The 18,291-nt window shown below is 37.1% G+C and overlaps 1 protein-coding gene across 10 annotated transcripts in view; it reads right to left on the reverse strand.

Moving 5' to 3' along the window:
- The window catches only part of SMOC1 (SPARC related modular calcium binding 1), a 117,986-nt gene that overhangs the window by 57,331 nt on the left and 42,364 nt on the right, over positions 1-18,291 (reverse strand). For all 10 annotated transcript variants that reach the window (XM_072428907.1, XM_072428905.1, XM_072428903.1 and 7 more), the window contains 2 exons: positions 8,578-8,749; positions 7,996-8,108 (listed from right to left, as the gene is read on the reverse strand). In XM_072428907.1, the coding sequence (XP_072285008.1) occupies positions 7,996-8,108; positions 8,578-8,749 (285 nt within the window). The remainder of the gene's footprint in view (positions 1-7,995; positions 8,109-8,577; positions 8,750-18,291) is intronic.

The raw sequence follows: 18,291 nt of genomic DNA on the forward strand, positions 1-18,291 counted from the left end.
GTTAGGTGGCTATTAAACATTCAGGTATTTTGAATGTTTCGATCAAAAATTAGAAGGCATATAAAAGCAGAAGAGAACACACCAATGGGGGAATTTTAAAAATTTCTTTGAGTCCTTGTTCATGGTCAGACTTTAAATGTTCCATAACCACTAGCTTATCCTTTAAAAAGGATTCATTTTACACCCAATTTTTGTCATCCCCAGCACTCTAAACCCTGATGAAGGTAAAATTCTATAGCCTCTGATACATGTTGGGCTGTTGTCTTTGATTGTTAACTATATCTAGACCAAGATTACTCCTGATCCTGAAATGACTCTTAGATGCCACTTTGGGTCAGAACAGGTTATACACCCACCCATAGCGGATATTACTATAGAAACTTATTCAGAGTTCATTAAATGGCTGTTGTCATTTCCCCAAGATATGGCCGGAGAAAGGAAAGACTAACCCCCCCCCCCCCCCCCCAATTTATTTACAATACTAGGATTGCTCAGATGATCCATTCTCACTTTAGCCTACAGATCTTGAGTAGCTGGAGATTCACAGGTTGCTCAGGTTTTTGGAGATTAAAGGCCAGACACGTTTATGCAACTAGAACAGCTAGACTATACAGAAATATTCAGAGAAAAGGTGCAGATGTCAGAATGCGAACATTGCTCACAGCTTATGCCAAGATAAAGGGAACATGCTACAAATATTTGGCAAAGAAAAACCAGAGGGGCCCTTATCACAAACTTTTTATGAATTAATTACGGATCAAGCAATAAAAATGTCTTCTCCAATAATTCTTCCTAAGGGCCCTGCTCTGAAGAAAGAATGAAACTGGTAAAGTATGCTTGTTTTAACAGACTCCCTAACTCCCGTGTGGCAATGATTTCAGGCTTAACAGAGCAATACTTCCTAAAACTAAATCTAATTACACTGAATCTCTGCAATCCCAGTAGACTAAAAGATATACAAACCTCCAAATTGTTCATGTTTTTCTGATTAACAAAGAGGAATGTATACTCTAGGGACAGATAAACTTAAGGTGCTGTCTCTGTCCACTTTTCACAACATTATACTGATATTATATATAAATATATTACTCCCCACATATGCCCAGTAACCTTAGGCTATGCTCAGACTTGCAGTGAGTTTATGCTTCCATTATGGAAGTGAGGCGAATAGCTTCTATCCACGTCATTCCAAGAATGGATGGGGCCAGCAGTGAGTGGTTTTGTACCACTTACTGCTGCCCACTGTCAAATCTGCATATGCTGGTTCTTTAGGGTAGTTTTTATAGTCCGAATGACCAAGAGGCAGGCAAGGGGCCGGCTGTTGGGAGCCACGCGGGATCACTTAATCCTGCTACGGCTGAACCTGTCCTTAGCTATTTCGGCCTCGCCCACAGTGACACCGTACCTTCATCTGGAGATGTCACACATATATACTTTTCCAATTGATGCCCACACCACCTCACTCAAGCTTTGCAAAATAAATATTGACACTCCAGTAATAAAAGCTTCTACACAACAGATCTGACCTACAAGTAATTTTTTTAGCTATTTTTAAATGTTCTTCTTTGAACTAATTTGAAAATACATATTGGGATTTTCATTTTTTTTAATAGATAAAAAATATATGAGAGAAAGTAGCTCATATATTTTCATATACTATAGTGTATAGTCCATAAGGAAATAATAGTATTGTAAGGATTGTATTAGTTAGATAGCAGAACTATCCTTCACCCATAGCTATCTGGGATTGATGAACTACAATAAAGAAATGATTCCCTTTTTTTTTTAAAGAGAAAAGCTTCTGGTCATGGAGATCACAAAATCCCTATGTATGACAAGTGTTGTTGATGCATGGAAGTGCTAATACTCTCTGCCTAACTTCCACGTGGCCCAAAATTGCAAGCAACATTAAGTACTTTTACAGACCAAATACAGTAATTAAAAAAAACAGGTTGGGTGCTCTTTAAAGGCAAATTCCAATGTTTACTCATGCTTTTCTTCCAAAGATCATGCTGTAATCTAGCCATTAGTGCTTGTTTTATTTCTACTGTGGTCTAAACTATAGTGCTTGATTTATTTCTACTATGGTCAGCCTATAGTGTGTGCTTGTTTTATATCTACTCAGACTAAATTATTATTGTTATTTTTATTATGACATAAGCATCACCATGAGCATGAATTACCACTTTAACAGCCTCTGTAACTTTTCCTGTAAAATTCTAGTTATGTCAGAATAATTCTAGATTTTCTTTACAGGCATATAAATATTAATATCTTTTGCTCCAAAATACCAGTTTGTTTTTTTGAGCGATCCTTAAACTGGACGCAAAATATTCGCTTTGTCACTAGCTCAGCAAGATTTGCTGCTCTAATGTTCCCTTATGTAAACAGAGCTGTACGGTTTTCCATATATCACTAACGCTCCTCCGTCTGGGTAAAAACCAAGTCTTTCCAAAAGTCTTTCTGTGGTTTTAATCCTGTGGTGTTGAATGGTACGTGATGTGTTACACATGCTGAAAGGGTCTAGGAAAATGAATGTATAATTAACCTGACAGGGACATATCTTAAATATAGCTCACTCCAACATCAACATGTTTGACTAAACCAAACGTAACACCATACTAAATAATGTGGTGCATGAGAACCCCCATGATTTCTCATGTGTATCTCTCCTACCTAAAGAGTAAAGGTAAACTTACAGTACAAAACCAGGGGTGGTCCTATGAAACATAAATATTCCATCATGATTGCATTACTGGTAAGACCCCACTTCTCATGATAAATTATACATTTTTAAAAAAAGACAAGGGTAGCTAAAGTCATCTTGTCCCAATGCATGATCAAGTCATTGCCAGATGGCAGTTCTTTATTATTGTACTGCACTTACACACAGGTGGGCTGAGGCGAAATTGGTAAAGTTATTGAAACCATGTTTAAAAACTGAAGTCTATTTGTATCGTGGAACTATTCAGTTTCCTCGGGAGAGTAACACAAAAATAGTATTTTAAGTGAGAACAAATTATACTTTCTTAGAATTTAAAAAACTTAGTGGGGAAGTCTGTCATTCAGTGAGGACCCAAAAAAGGTAAAAAGCTTTGCCAAGAATTTATGCAACCACAATGTGTATGGTAACATTTTTTGAGAGAAGAGGACATAAAAGTGATTTTTGGGGGTTTTCTGTGTGCTCCAGAGTTATGAGCTCCAGGGTCTGATCCTGTTGCCAGTCTCAGATCAGGGGAGTAGATTAGGAATCAATTAAAAAAATCTCATTTGAGGTTTAACACTTTTCAAATTGTGAGAGGTAGAATAATGTCAGGAAAGGACGTTACTTGTTCGGACCTGCTGTTAATGTAAGATAGGAGTTGGCTGGTATCAAATTGAGCATATGGTTTCTGTTTTAATACAGCTGTGATTTTGGTGGCTGTCACTCCAATTAAATAACATTTGCTATTTCTCTGTCCCCTCATGATAGCAATAAAGTAAATTAAAGATGAAATTCTAAAATACATACAATAACGAAAAATATACTAAAAACTCACCCAAATCCAAATGTGCAGATAGGGCAAAAATAAACAACAAATGCACAAAACTGGACATCACTGTGCAAACCTGACTGAGTGGTATAATTATATGACAAATATTTAGGGTTATATCTTATGGTTTATATCTTATGACTTATGGACTATTTGAAATAGTGTTGTTTTTTTGGTTTTTTTTTTTTTTGCAATTTTGCAGGAACACATAATATTAAGACTTAGCATATTGGGTCTCTTTGCACTTCACCCACTCTTGTATTTTAAATTTCATCAAAGAACAGAAATTGTATTATGTTTGTGAGCCCAAAAATGCATCTGTATAGTTTACTGAAAATACAAGTTTGGAAAGTAGGTGTGCCAAAATCATCAGGCATAAATATTATTATTTTATTTTTATTCTACAGGGTGGAATAAAATGTGTGGGTTTTTTTTTAGTTTTAATACATGCATAAAAAATACTTGGATCGGTAACAGCAACTGGAACATTTAAAAAAAAAGTTTCTATTTTTTCAGTTCTGAAACTCTCACTAAAATAAAACAAGGCAATCCTGCAATCAGGGCCTTATTCAGAAATGCCCTGTTAAAGGATGACAACATTATCCGTCTCTGTCAGGGTTCTTGCACTCTGTCAAGCAAATATTCCACATCTGTCCCAATGAGATGAGCCCAATGAGCCCACCCTGTGAAGTGCATGTAGCAATAAAAAAGGTCCAAAACACTGCAGAAGATCAGGAGCACAGAGATAGATGTAACAGTGAGCAAAAACAAGAATTTTATATAAAAAATGTAATTTGTTCATTATGCGTAGTTCACAGAGAATAATAAATGACATTCATCTAAGGATTACAACTACTTTAAATGTAAATAAAAAGTGCAAATATTAAATATGGATATTTTTTAGAATCCTGCCAAATACAATTTAATTTAGAAAAAAAAGCAATGTCTGCAACTCTACCTTTTCTTCCAACAATAGACAAAGTGGTTTAGGTAATCCTGCACATATAGTTTCCTAAAGCTATCCAAAGAGCAGGAGTGAATAAGAAACTATCCAAAAATGTCTATCTCCTCTACTTAAATGTTGCTGATCTACTGCATTTTTTTTTTGTTAAACAATTAGTTTGATGCACAGCTACACCAAGGAAATTTAGATTGCTTGACATTTTTGCTCCTTTTATGGGCACATTTACTGTCGACTCCCATATTATAACATTAGACAATATTTCCCTCCACTGCCAACAAAAAACTCACTATCATAACAGAAGTATGTTATGTGGTTTTTGCTTTGGGTAACAAAGCAATGAGAATAAGCAACACATAAGATGTGGTAATCACTTGATACATTACAATTCTGTTTAGCTGAAGAAATTCGGACAGGATACGCTTACAGGCCTCACATGTGTTTACAAAAAGCCTGCTTCCAAGTGTCTTGGAATTCTCTTTTCAGCATGAACAGAACTTTTGGAATGTTGGATAAGACACTTTCAGTACGAACAGACTCCAAGTATTACACCTTGTGGACTATGGACAGAATGAACTACGAGGTGGACAGACTAAAGGAAAATCCTGTTATGAGAAGACTATACCAGTCAAAGCAAACCGGCATTCATATGCAAAATAAGGAAAGCTGTTGACATGATCCAAGTATTTTATATATAAGCATTTCAGCAAAACACTGGTAAGTATCCAACTAGGGTCATTTCCAGATACATATTTTTTACTATGTTGGGTGGTCAGTTTGTGTACACGATAAAGATGATTAGAATCAGAGGACAGAAGGCGCATACAACATTTCTATATTCCTATGGACAGCCTTGCTGACACTCCCATCTGTAAAAGTACACTATAGCAAAGTACACTGTAGCAAAGATCACCTATGAAATGTAGGTTACACAGACTCCCTCAATTGTCTGAATAGGCTTGCCATTCCCTTAAAAAAGAAATAAGCTCTAAAAAAATTCTACTAGACAGATCCTTTATTGCAGAAGAGACCAGTGAAGTTGCTCCTGCAATAAAATATCCTTACCTGCCACATTGTCGTTTTTTTAAATACACTCACCTGTCCCTGATCTGTCATGAGTGCAATCTTCTTTCTACTCCTCTTCATGGTCTTCAGCCATGTTGATTGGCTGGGCCATGATGACTGAATTCATACTGCATTCATACCTGGCACATCCCAGCATCCTACCCTGAGCTGGGCATGGGTTCCGTACAGAAACACTGATCTAGATGTCATAGTTAAACTGTCAATTGAAAATGCTAATTGTTTGGCTAATATGTGCTGGGATGTGTGTCTTATGAAATGATTAGTTATGCAGACCAGAGGTTTTGATTTCTTTTGACATAAAGGATAGTTTTACTTCCCTATTCCTCTCTGTCCTCAATTCTGTCCATGCTTCTGTGATCTGCAGGAAGCTGCACAACCATCACTGAAATCTTTCCCAAGCTTGTAAAATGCTGGAAAATTTAATTTACTCCTTTGGAAAGGCCATATTTTATTGAGATGACGTTCTAGCAAGAGAGTTAAATGGATCTGAAAGGGGTGTTGACATATTATTAAAATGTTTGGGGGATTCTGGGAGAGGGGGTAATTTAAAAGATAAATACCAAAGTAGGTATCCCTGTTGAAAGCATAAAACGTATTTTTTTTTATATGATACAACAGAATTATTGGGGAAAAAAGCTTTCTGTTTAACTATTTCATGCATAATTCCTCTTAGAGACATTTTTTTTGTAAACTAAAGATTTTGATGAGAAAATAATGTGAGATAAAATAACAAACTTAGTAAAATAATTAATATAGCTGTGTGAACTAATGCTATTGCCAGTTGGACATGGAAAATAAAGATTTGAGCAAACGGCAAGTACAAAATAAATCTGTTTATTGTAGCATATGTACATTTGACCTTTCATAAACTAGATTTACGGAGTGTGAAGTGCATGATGTAACAGACACTGCTGTAGTTTAGTGGTCCCAGTATGTGCTGAAAACAAAATGCTGATGCATTGAAAATTGTCTATTCCTACCTACAGTAAAGTGCAGTGAATGAGGATGTTATGGCTGACCTCAGTTCGAATGAACCACAATCTATTAAGTGATTGATCCCCTTTTTTTAATACAATGGGCACATAAATAAAGTTCCCTGGGTCTCACAGCTCTAGGGATTGCAACAGAGAACTCCATGGGACCAGGTTTCCAGAAGGAACCAAATTTGCAGCAATGGTGATGTGGCAACCATGATCAGCACTAGGAAGATGTTTAGAGACACTTTGCAGGTAGACTGTATACCTTTACTGAAGGAAGTACTGAATATATAAAACACAGTAATCCATACACCTACCGATTGGCATGTCTGAAATTTTTCATTCTTAGCAGTAGGCTGTCCAACCTGTACATTTTGCTATGGATGGTGACTGCCAATCTTAGTATTCTAGAAAAAGTGCTTGGTGCAACTGAAGTGATTGAGAACTGAATACAGATGTCCATTGAATGCTCATATCTTCAATCTTACCTGAAAGATGTGTACAAATACATTTCAGGTTCAACCCCCTTTTCAGTTGTTAATTATCTATGGACACAGACTGTATACGTAACCTAAACCGAATAATGTTACACAGGAAAATAATGCAGTTTTCAGTGTGTGAACTTCACAGCTAATACAAATGCCTTTAACTTTGTACAGTTTTTCTGTCTATTGCAGTTGCCAAAAATATGATTGATGGAGGAGTTAGAACAATGTGTCCAGTACAGAATCATCAGTCATCTGAATTAGCCTGCTCTGACAATGCACACACTGCCAAATTACCACCAGTAGGGAGTAAGAGCAGAGGCAACAGATGGAGCTTTCCAGAAAGTTTCAGTGAAACCTGAGCTCAGGTTCACCCCTGTTTCTGGCAATGTAGCCTGGAATAATCACCACAAGAGGCCATTATCTGACCTCTGACCACAGACTTTAATACATCCAAATCTGGGTAAAATTGTTAATTTACAGCGTGGAAACAGAATCTTACAGATGAACTTTGGTATAAAAATCAGAAGGCTGTTATAAAACAGTGAGCTGAAACTCATACATATATCTAGTTAACATTAGAATATAATTTTCATGCAGGTAAAGAGTTACCAGCATGATATCCTTTTCTGGCACCTTCAAGAACTACGGGACTGATTTAATAAAGCTCTCCAATGCTGTAGAAGATACATATTCATTAACCCTGAACAATATGAGCACTGTGTATTAAACATGTATAAAATAAAATTTTGATACAAATAATAAAAATCCTAAAATGAACTGTTGCTGTACAAATTAAAAAAATAAAGTCAAATATACCTCCATTTTATAATAATAAAAAAATAGAACAATTTTATATAATGCCAAAAATAAATGGTTCTGCAATCCAATGCCTAGAAGTCTGTGGCCTGCTTAGTATTTAGAATCTGCACACTATTTCTTTTTTTACTCACTTGGGTGAAGGACCCATCCTCATTGCACTCTGGGATAAAGACAGCTTCTTGCGGCTTTTTTGCTTGTTCCAGCGCTTGAGTTCTTTCCAGGCGACATTTACTCTGGCCAGCATCTAGGAATAAAATATTAACAGTTTTACAACATAATTGTATTTTTATATGGCTGGCAATATTAGTGATGTATTAAAATCATGAACCAGTTTTCACGAGACATCTAGAACCAGGGAAAACCTAAAGCAAGTGAACACAAAGCTATCAAGAGTACGATGTGAAGATAGTACTGTATTACCTAAAGTAATATAGAGAGATTGTTAGCTTATCGTGACGGTTGAGAGTGGAATGGAGCAAGTGAAATGCATGCAGCCGTTTCATTTCTATATTGTTTCCTGCTTTGTTACAGTAAAGGAATGACATTATTGATGTTAAGAGGCAACAAATGAGTGTGCAGGAAGGTCCGTATACATTATTGGGGATGAGGGTTCATCAGCAGACACCATCATTTTGTCCCACATGTGAAATGAATTATCACTAAAGCAAAGTTATTATAGACACTTTATTAATCGTCCTTCAGTAGTAAGTTACCTTTGCACTTTCCTTTATGGACCACATTGAGGGCAGCATCCTTGCACTTGGCTCTCTGGAAGTCACACGTGGATTCGTAGGTTCTACCATCTGAAGCACAAACTGGTCTGTACTGTGTTCTTACACAATGAGGGTTGCACTGGGGGTCTCTGTCTCGCTCACTTATTAAATACTATTAAAAAAAAAACAACAATAGTTACGATACAAACAGAAGACACTTTAGGTACTATAAAAAATTATGAGAAAAACTGCTTGATAAATTAGAACCAACCCATCTAGTTCTGACATAGCTGACAGCAGATACGTTTAACTTGTTAAAACAAGACAGATGAGATGGGATGTGACAGATTTGAACACTACTGACAGGTAGGAAGACAAGGTTTCCAAAACTTTCAAAAGAGCCTACATAGGCTCAAATATGGGGGCCATTACTGTCAACTTAGTTTTGAAGGTTTGGGTCCCAGGGAACTTATCTCTTTTTCATTTCTTCTTTGCTCGCTGACCTGAGGAAGTCATGATTATGTCAGCTGTTAGGTCACTTGAATTGTACGTGCTCATAATGTGTAGTTGAAGATCATAGCTATAGAACATGCACAATAAAGACATTGTTGCTACCCTTGAATCAATCCTAATCTGAAACAGATATTTGAAATTGGGATGAGCCATGATTGTCACCCAGTCTGTTCTCTTGATTTGCACTACAAAAGAGTCCCCCTCTCCTAAAGTTCATGCATGGGGAGATGTTGAATTGGTTGTTTACAGAAGCAGCTTTGAAGGAATTTATGTACACATGTCAGAAGATTCTAGCTCAATACAAGCTATTGGACGATAATCTGACATGTAAAAAGCGGTCCTCCGACGTCGGTAATGGATCCACCCTGACAGATCCATGAACGACAGGCAATGAACGACCGCAGTAGAAGTGAAGGGAATGGAGCACAAAGAGGTTTCGATAGCTCATTCTCCCCCCTCCTGTCTCCATAGAACAGAACAGCGCTATATGTACAGTGCTCATTTGTTCATCTTTCAGTCATTTGTCCCAGAAAACAATTGTGAAAGATCATTTTCAACGACAATAATTCAGCGTGTGTACATAGCCTTAGCTTATTTGTGCCTTCAGTTCATCTCTTGAAAAGTTACAAGTTCAACAAGTATTTTTGTCCACTTTTGATAATGTTCTTACAAAAAATTTAACTAACTTGGGGCACAGAAAGAGGCAGAACCACGTTCAACTTTTGTACCAAATATCATGATTTCAATTGTAGGTCCCTGAGGACTGTCAGCAGTGCATAAGGATGGACTTATAAAAACAACCACAATTTATACAAAAAGATGAATTAAATAAAAAAAATACATTTTATTTTCATTATATATCAATATTGTCAGGGTTGCATTGGTTTGAATATGAAACAATGGAGCAACATGTTGCAATACATTTGCCAATTTATGTTATTACATTCATTTTTATGATATGTGTTTGTTTTTATTATAAATGAATACTGTTTTAATTTATAACAAAAAAAAAGTAAACCAAAATTAAATAAAGCCAGGTTCAAGTTGCAGGTTGGCATAGAAGAAATGGATCAACATCCAATATATTTGCCAATTCATGCTATTACAAAGCATTGCTGAGCTTGACACGGAACAAAAAAGGATACTGGTGTAGTAATCATTATTACAGATGCAAGCCATAAAAGATGACCTTTACCGTGAATAATACAAGAAAAACATAGCCTGAATCATGTTTACAATCCCTTCTATTCCCTTGTGTACTCCAAAAAGTTTATTATCACTGCCATAAGCTCCAATGCTTTGATGACACCATATTACCAGCTCCATGAACACAATGATTTTTTCACCAGAAGCCCCACATTGCTCTTGTTGAAGTCCTCACAAACCACATACAGATCAGCAATGTGAAGAAGCCCCAGATTACCCTAAGCAGTGATAGTCAGTCTTGTTTCATTAACGCATGTTTAGAGAACATATACACTAACGTGTGTAAGTTAATATTAATGTGAACCCATATCAGAACATCTTACATATTTGCTCATCAGCACAATACTACTTCTTAAGCTACGTACACACTTCCAATTATTATCGTTGGTAAACGAACGACGAGCGATCCTGCACGATATCTGCGAACGATCGTATAGCACTGATCCTGTACATACAGATAACGACACGATCGTTCGTAGATATTGTACACACAATAGATGCGATCGTTTGAGCAATACAGGAAGTGACATGCACGACAGGAAGTGAACGAACGTTCGTTCATCACGCATGCTCAGACCATGGACGATCAATGAACGATCGTACACACGAACGATGGTCAACGATCGTCGTCCAATCCGATCCGCCAGTCCGGTCGTCAGTCATTTCCAACGACTTTCCTCGTTCGTCGGCGTCGTTGGTTACTTTTTTTACGAACGATTTTTGCCCAATCGATCGTTCGTCGTTCGTTCGTCGTTCATTTTGAACGATAAAAATTGGAAGTGTGTACGCAGCTTTAGTGTATCATTGTAAACGATCTCTAGCAGAAGAAAATACAACTGTGGATGCTACTGGTTGGTATGAAATGCAAATTATCTAAGAGAGGCACGAAGGGATGTACATAAAAGCAGTTTTCCCATCATAAGAGAAAGTAAGTACAATTGCTAAATGATTATATTTGGTTTTCGATAATGATTTTAAGAGTTTCTTATTTTAAAACAACATCCTGTTATTAGAACACAGTTTCTTTCTTTAAAAACTCAAAGAACTAACGTTTATTACAGGCTATTAAAGGCTAACATCAGGAAAGTTTGTCAGAGGGGTAGAAGTTACAATATCTAAACCACACTGGGTGGATTTCTCTTTAACTTCTGTTCTGCTGTGGCATACAAATTACATACATTGGACAGAAAAGCACATGCAGCAGTGAAAATATTGTTAGATTTGTAACAGTTCCCCACACTTTGTTTAAAGCATGTTTTTTTATTTTGGAGAGACATCTCACATCCAAAGAGGCAGAAAGAGGAAAAACAGAGCAGCCAAGCCTTTCCTGCCCCATTTTCTTCTAACTAGGACTATGAAAGTATTTTAAGGACGCCTTGTTATAGTCTTAGAAAAGCTGGAGAGTTAGACGCCTTCTGTTTGTTTTGGTGATATTTTTTGGTGGATGGGAACATTTTTCAATGGAATACCTGTTCCAGTAACAATAGAATGATTTCTTTCCACCCCATTGTGTCTCCAGGATATGAAGAAAAGGTCTTGCCAATGAAATATAGCCAGAATAAAATGCCAGCTTCTAACCCTCACTACTGTTTTCAAATTTTTAAAAATGTTTTGTCTTAAAAAAATTATTGTGAAACCATCTCTTCTGTCTGCACAATGTTAATTTCTGGGTAGATTTGGGTAAATACTGATCAGTATCTGAACAAATAGGTAAATTCCATTTCACACTGTTCCTGATCAATTTCTTTCTAAGGCTATGTACACGTGCAAGATCACTGCCACTGGAAACAATCTTTCATAATCGTTTCTAGTGAAAGATGAATGAACGAATGCTGTACACCCAGCCCCATTCGGTTTCTTTGGAAAGGGGAGGGTCAAGAGGACAAACAAGTGGGATCCCACTGTGATGTTCTCTATTGGAGTTCCACTGTAATAATGTCAGATTTTAATCTAAAATAAGCACAACTGTTTGTCAACAATGATTTTATGTGTGTTTGCAGCCTAAACCTAATTCCTCAAAATCTTTATTATACAAACTATGTTACAGTATTGAATATTTTATCCTGAACGGCACAGTTGACCATGCTGGCTTCTTAGGCTGAATTAATACACACAGACAGATAGTGGAGGTCGTGCTGACCTTTTTCCTTCATTCTAAAAGGTATAAATTACAGAAAGAAACACAGTTTGTAATTCTGCAGTTTCCTGTGATAAAACCAAGATCATAATCATGTTCTAAAACTAACAGTATGAAGATCTGGCAATAGAAACAATCCACTAAAATACTTTGCATGTAAACAGTATGCTAAGTGCCAGATGACCTTGGAAAGTTTCTCTCGGGCCCATCCTTATAATTTCACTAACAGTGCATGCTTTGAAGGTGGCCATCCAAATAAGATGGAAGCACACTACAACAGGTACATGTACACAAGGATTGATAAAAAAAAATGTACAGGAATGTAAATAAATCCCAAGTGTGTACTAAATATATTTTTTAACTCTTGCCTCAACATAAACTTTAAATCTGTTCTTCAGGCACCGTGCCCTGAACCCCCTCCACTTCCACGCACACACATTTTAGGTTAAAAACCCCGGTCTAAAAGCCCCTTTTACTTATCTAAAACAAGTTCCAAAGTATTTTCTCTTCCTTAAAGCAGAAAGGGAGAGCCAGTCTTCAGGTGTCTATGTCATTGGGTGACATGGACGTTTCTTTGTGGTTGTCCAAAGGTTGGGTTCTTTTGAACTCCAAAGTGTAGTAGTGTGATTATTTCACCATAGGTAATTGGTGAGCAAAGCAATGACTGCAATGGCCCTTTGTCAAAAGGGGCTCCAGTGTGAAACATATGGTGGGCTTAAGTAATTTGAAAAAGGGCTAGAACCTGCTTAGATTGCTATAGATGTCTGTGTTCCCTCTTAGGGAATTTACCCCTTTCTTGTGTTCTGTAATGCAATAGAGGAAAAATACAAAATTTACACACACTTTAATGGAGTTATACAAAATTCATAGCAACCCACTACTTTTCACTTTACTTTAGTCATACCATACAAGTCATGATTTCTGACTCATTGTTATGGGTTTCTGGAACTTTAAAACTCCATCATATTGACCTTTATATTGGGAAACTCAATTATCTTCTACAGTTCCGATCAAACTCTTTATCTTGCTCTTGTGGGCCTTAGGGGACTAATTTTGTATGCATTCCTGCAGAAGCAGCAGTGAAAGTCATCCATGGATATGACCTATGCATTTCAGTGCGTTAATGTGAACAAAGACTAAATAAAGGTAATGGATGGGGGACCTTTTTAAGGGCATTCTATAAATTCTAAATGTCTTTTATTTGCTTACAAATGCTCCAATGTAAGCTTTAAAGATAGACAAGCCATGTGGAGAGCATCCTTGTGTGCTAATTACCATTCTGACTCATATTTGATTGCTTTGTGTGTTACGTATTCAACAGATTTTGGGAAGAAAGGTTTCATCTACATAATGTTGTTAAGAACAGTTCTGACCAGCTTAGCATGTGTGTGGGTCATGGCAAGTTCACAGAAAAGTGTTTATTTATGAGTGCAATGATTAAAGCACAAACAACCATAAATATATAGTTTTGCAGTTACAACGTCAACTGCAGCTGCCAATTTCATCAAAGTCAATGTCAAAGGGTCAACTTATTTTGACTGCAATCATTATTTCATCTCATTATCATTTTCTCATAATTTACAAACATAAACTCTGCAAAAGTATAAATTAAACACTAAAGGTCTTCATTTTTCATAAATCTGTATTTAAATTCATTAGGTGTTATTTTATCACCATTAAAATGTCTATGAGGCTTCAATAGACACCTCATAAATATGCAAGTATAATATTTGAAAAAACTGCAGCATGTCTGATATACCCCGTCTTGAAAATCCTTGTTCAGGCGTTTCATACCATGGGGTAACAACGCTCTGTGCCTACCTTTCAACTGTGCTTCTGTGTTGTTACCTTGAGACATGGGCTTCTAGTACAAACTATAAACAACTGCACTCATGCTGCAGAAAGGTCCCACTAGTGTCATCATAAAGAAGCCAATGCTGAGCAAAGATGGGCTGCTGCCTCTGTAGAAACTCAATGGAAATGGATTGTTAATAGTTAGAATACACAGTCCTTTTTTAAAGTGGAACTAATCCTAATTAACAAAAAATATCACTTTATTGCAGAAGGGACAAGCTGTCTCTATTCTTCAGTAAAACAAATTTACCTGCCTGTTGGCAATATTTTGTTGAATGAACACTAAGCTGCACATGTGTACGATCCCTGTATAGCTGGCTGTCAGAAATGAATGAACTCTCGTGTTCATGCACGGGAGTTAAGTCATTTCACCCCCGCCAATCTAAAAATCCTGAAAATGTCCGTGCCAGCAGTGGAGCAAGGATAGGTGAGATTAGCTTCACTTAAAATCAAATATCATCCAGTTAGGACTGCCTTTCTTCACCTATTTCACATGGAAGAACTACATGTAATATTTTTCAGGTCTTAAAAAACCCTACTATAATTTCTAAACCCACAGCTCACAATACATTAGTGTGGTGGTCAGTAGAAAGAATATCTTCTACATTGCTGGTCAGTGGAAAGAATGTCATCCCTACAGATAAAAAAAGATCACTGGTGTCACTTAAACTAATCTGAAATGCACAAATTGCTTAATACTCACCCAAACTCTGGTGAAACCCCGGTTGATAAACACTAAGTTAGGGTTTACATCCACTTTAACATTATAAAACTACTATTTGGGGCTAGAAATCCCAGACTGCCTTGCTATTCACCTATTGTAACTTGAACCTCAAATCTGGGCCTCCCTCAAGCCTGTGCTGTGAATTCACTTAGTAGTTTACTGAAACAAAAATCATTTATTCCTTTTATCTTTTTTAAAAAAACCTATAGATTGCTCAGACAGCTTCTAGCTGAATTCATGTAAATATTTTCTGTCACAATGAATTTTGCAGATATCAACAATTTTGTCACTGTTAAGGCCCCCAAACGTGGCTGCCTCTTTTCCTTTTTAAGTTCTGCCAGAGAACTGCACAATACAAGACTTGTCTTCTTCTTTCAATGCGACATAAAGGTGGCACCGGACATTACTGTAAATTTCAGTGCAATTCCAGCTTTTGATTAAAAAAAAGGGTTTAACAATGGCACATTATCACAAATGCAGAAACAGCCTTGTGTTTGTGACTAAGTTTGCTGTGAGATTCCCAACATCTTGTTTTCTTTCTGGTATGGGTTAACCTCAGTGTTATGCCACCATCAAAGGGAATTGTAGATAGCTTTGATTCATTGGATCTCATAGAATAAATGAGATATCTTCATGAAATCATTTTGGAGGGAGCTGAATGCTGTTAACCCCATATCATCCCAAGTCATGTCTGGCATCATGGCGTCACCTTCTTCCCCCTTCAGTGGCACAGCTCCCCACGTATGCAGGGTCCGAAGTCTGTGCATTTAGTGGTCCGCGACATGCAAAAATTAGAGTAGATGACTATAATAATTATATATTAATTTTGAAGTAAAAGAAAGGTAACATTATCTGCCCTGTAGGAAAGATTTATTCCTTCTCATTTGTTCTGGGTTCCGCTCTCACCCAGGTCCTCTCATGATAGTTTATCTTCTCCAGTCTTGGAGAGTTTTGAAAATCAGGCCCAATGTATACAGTGATGTGAAATCACATTTAAAAGGTCTACCCACCCAAAATTATTATTTGAGTTTCCTGGGGACTCTATTGCTGACATTTCTGCACCCTGCCTGTGCCTGTTATGAGGGAATTTTTATTTATTTTGTGGGGAATGTTACAGGAAAAGCTGGCAGATACAACACATCCCAATAGAAGAACAACTGGGAGATCTGACAGAGAGATCTTACTACCAGAGTTTTTATGAAATATCAGAAGATAGAAGCTAATTTATCACACCACTTAAGTAAAATAGTGGAAGCTGGCAGTAAACACTTCTTCGTTTCGCTACACTTCACCTCATTTCACACCTTTTGTAAATCATGCCCAAATGAAAGGAAAAGCCCAAAATTCAGTGACTTCAGGTTGCCTTGCCAAAGCTGCTCATGCGTATGTATCATCATTAATACGCAAATACATGGAAAGAAAACTCCTCTTCAGCCCTAATATATGAGTGAATCAACATCTGAAACCACAAAGATGTACAAATAATCCTTTTGAAAATATGTTAATGCACATCACAATGTGTTCAGCATTACAAGGCTGTAAATTCTAGGAAGTAAAGGATGTTCATGTTATCCTTAAGCTGCTGCATAGGAAATGCCTACATCATGCAATGCTAAATAGTTTATGTACACAGCACCCAATGACTGCTTCCCTCCATAAATAACACATATGAGCTGGGAGAGCTGAAAGGCCTAAATCGATTTAGGACTGGCTTGTAAAATACAGATACAATTGTGACGTTTGTGGTCTCAGCTTTTAAAGTGTCATGTAGTCACTTTTTACAATAAGTCTGTGCTTTCCAGATCAGTCCAAATAAGTACTCAGCCATAAATTTTAAACACACACCCAGCGCTCCCCATCACTAGGTGTACCAGGACCGAGCAAGGAGCCCATTACACTCTGCATTGCCCTGCACAGCATTTAGAAATATCCATCACCAGACTGCATATGTTGATGTGCTTTACCTACAGGATAAACATGCAAAACAGAATTTCCCAAACACCTCCATTGTTTTTAGCAACCTAAACAAATCAGAGCTACCAACAATTCAGTTTCGCTAGTTTGCTTTACTTCTGTGTGTTCCTAGTAGATGCTTGGTTATACACTGGCTACCCCTACAGCAATTAAAGTTACATTATTATTATAATTTTAGGCTAGAAAGTAGAGCTCATTCTGTTAAAGGGAAAGCAGCACGTTCATGTTACTCCCTACCCACTACCCAGCTGCACACTCAATTTGTTTGCTTCAATGCTCAGGAACTCCTAGTCAGCTCTAAGAAATTTGGGCCGTACACTACTATGGACTCCCAGTATGGGCCGGTGCTGTTACATGCTGCTTTTTAAAGTTCCATATATTTCATTTACTCCTGGTAGCTAAATGGAGTGATTATGGAGTGAACAAAGTTATGGGGTTCTGTTGGGTGGGTGGTGGTAACACAAGCAAAGTTGTTGCTTTGTGCTGTACGGGCAAAATAGGTTTGCTTTAAGCACAGGGTACGGAAAGATTTGGCATATTGCAAGGGTACGGAAAGATTTGTCCATTCCTGTACTGATCATTGACCTGCTGGCAACTTTATTCCACCTACTCAAGCAAAATGTGCAAGTAACATCCACTCGTCTCTTTCAATTTCATTAATAATCTTTGATTGGTTACAGATATTTCCCAACATGCTTAGGAAACTTTACAAGAGATAATAAGCAATTGGAACAATCATTAGTATTTATTCAAAGATGTGTATTTTTCCAAACATTGCCTAATTACTGCAAGCAATGGTACCATCACCTTTAAAATGTAGGGAATGTACGATAGCCCTTACTGGCACTGATAAACCACAAAAGTATGCAATTAGTTTTCACTGTGTATCCCCAGTATAAGAGACCAGCATTAGGCCAAATCAAGAAAACCACTATCGTATTTTATAGCAGGAAGCAAATAAAAACCTAACTGAAGTGGTAAAATGTACCAAGCATGTCCAAGGTTGTCCAGTCACAGCAAAAATAACAGTGAATAAAATCATTCAAACATTACAGTAACAGAAAATAACCCTAAACCCCCCGAAATATTGTTGTTTCCCTGGAGCATGACATCAATAACGAAAGTGTTCTTTAAAAATAAGGATTCAACTTTTAAGGGATGATTCAGCAGCTATGTATTCCTGTACTTCTTTGCTGTTTATCTTCATGCTGATCAACATGATAGGTGGTTCTGCGTACTGTCTACAGTTTGAAAGCTTGTTTTCATTTAAGCCTTCCCCTGATGGCCCTTTCTTCCCTCTGTCTGT

Source organism: Pyxicephalus adspersus, chromosome 12 (genome assembly GCF_032062135.1).
Source record: "Pyxicephalus adspersus chromosome 12, UCB_Pads_2.0, whole genome shotgun sequence".
In the NCBI taxonomy this organism is placed as follows: Eukaryota; Metazoa; Chordata; class Amphibia; order Anura; family Pyxicephalidae; genus Pyxicephalus; species Pyxicephalus adspersus.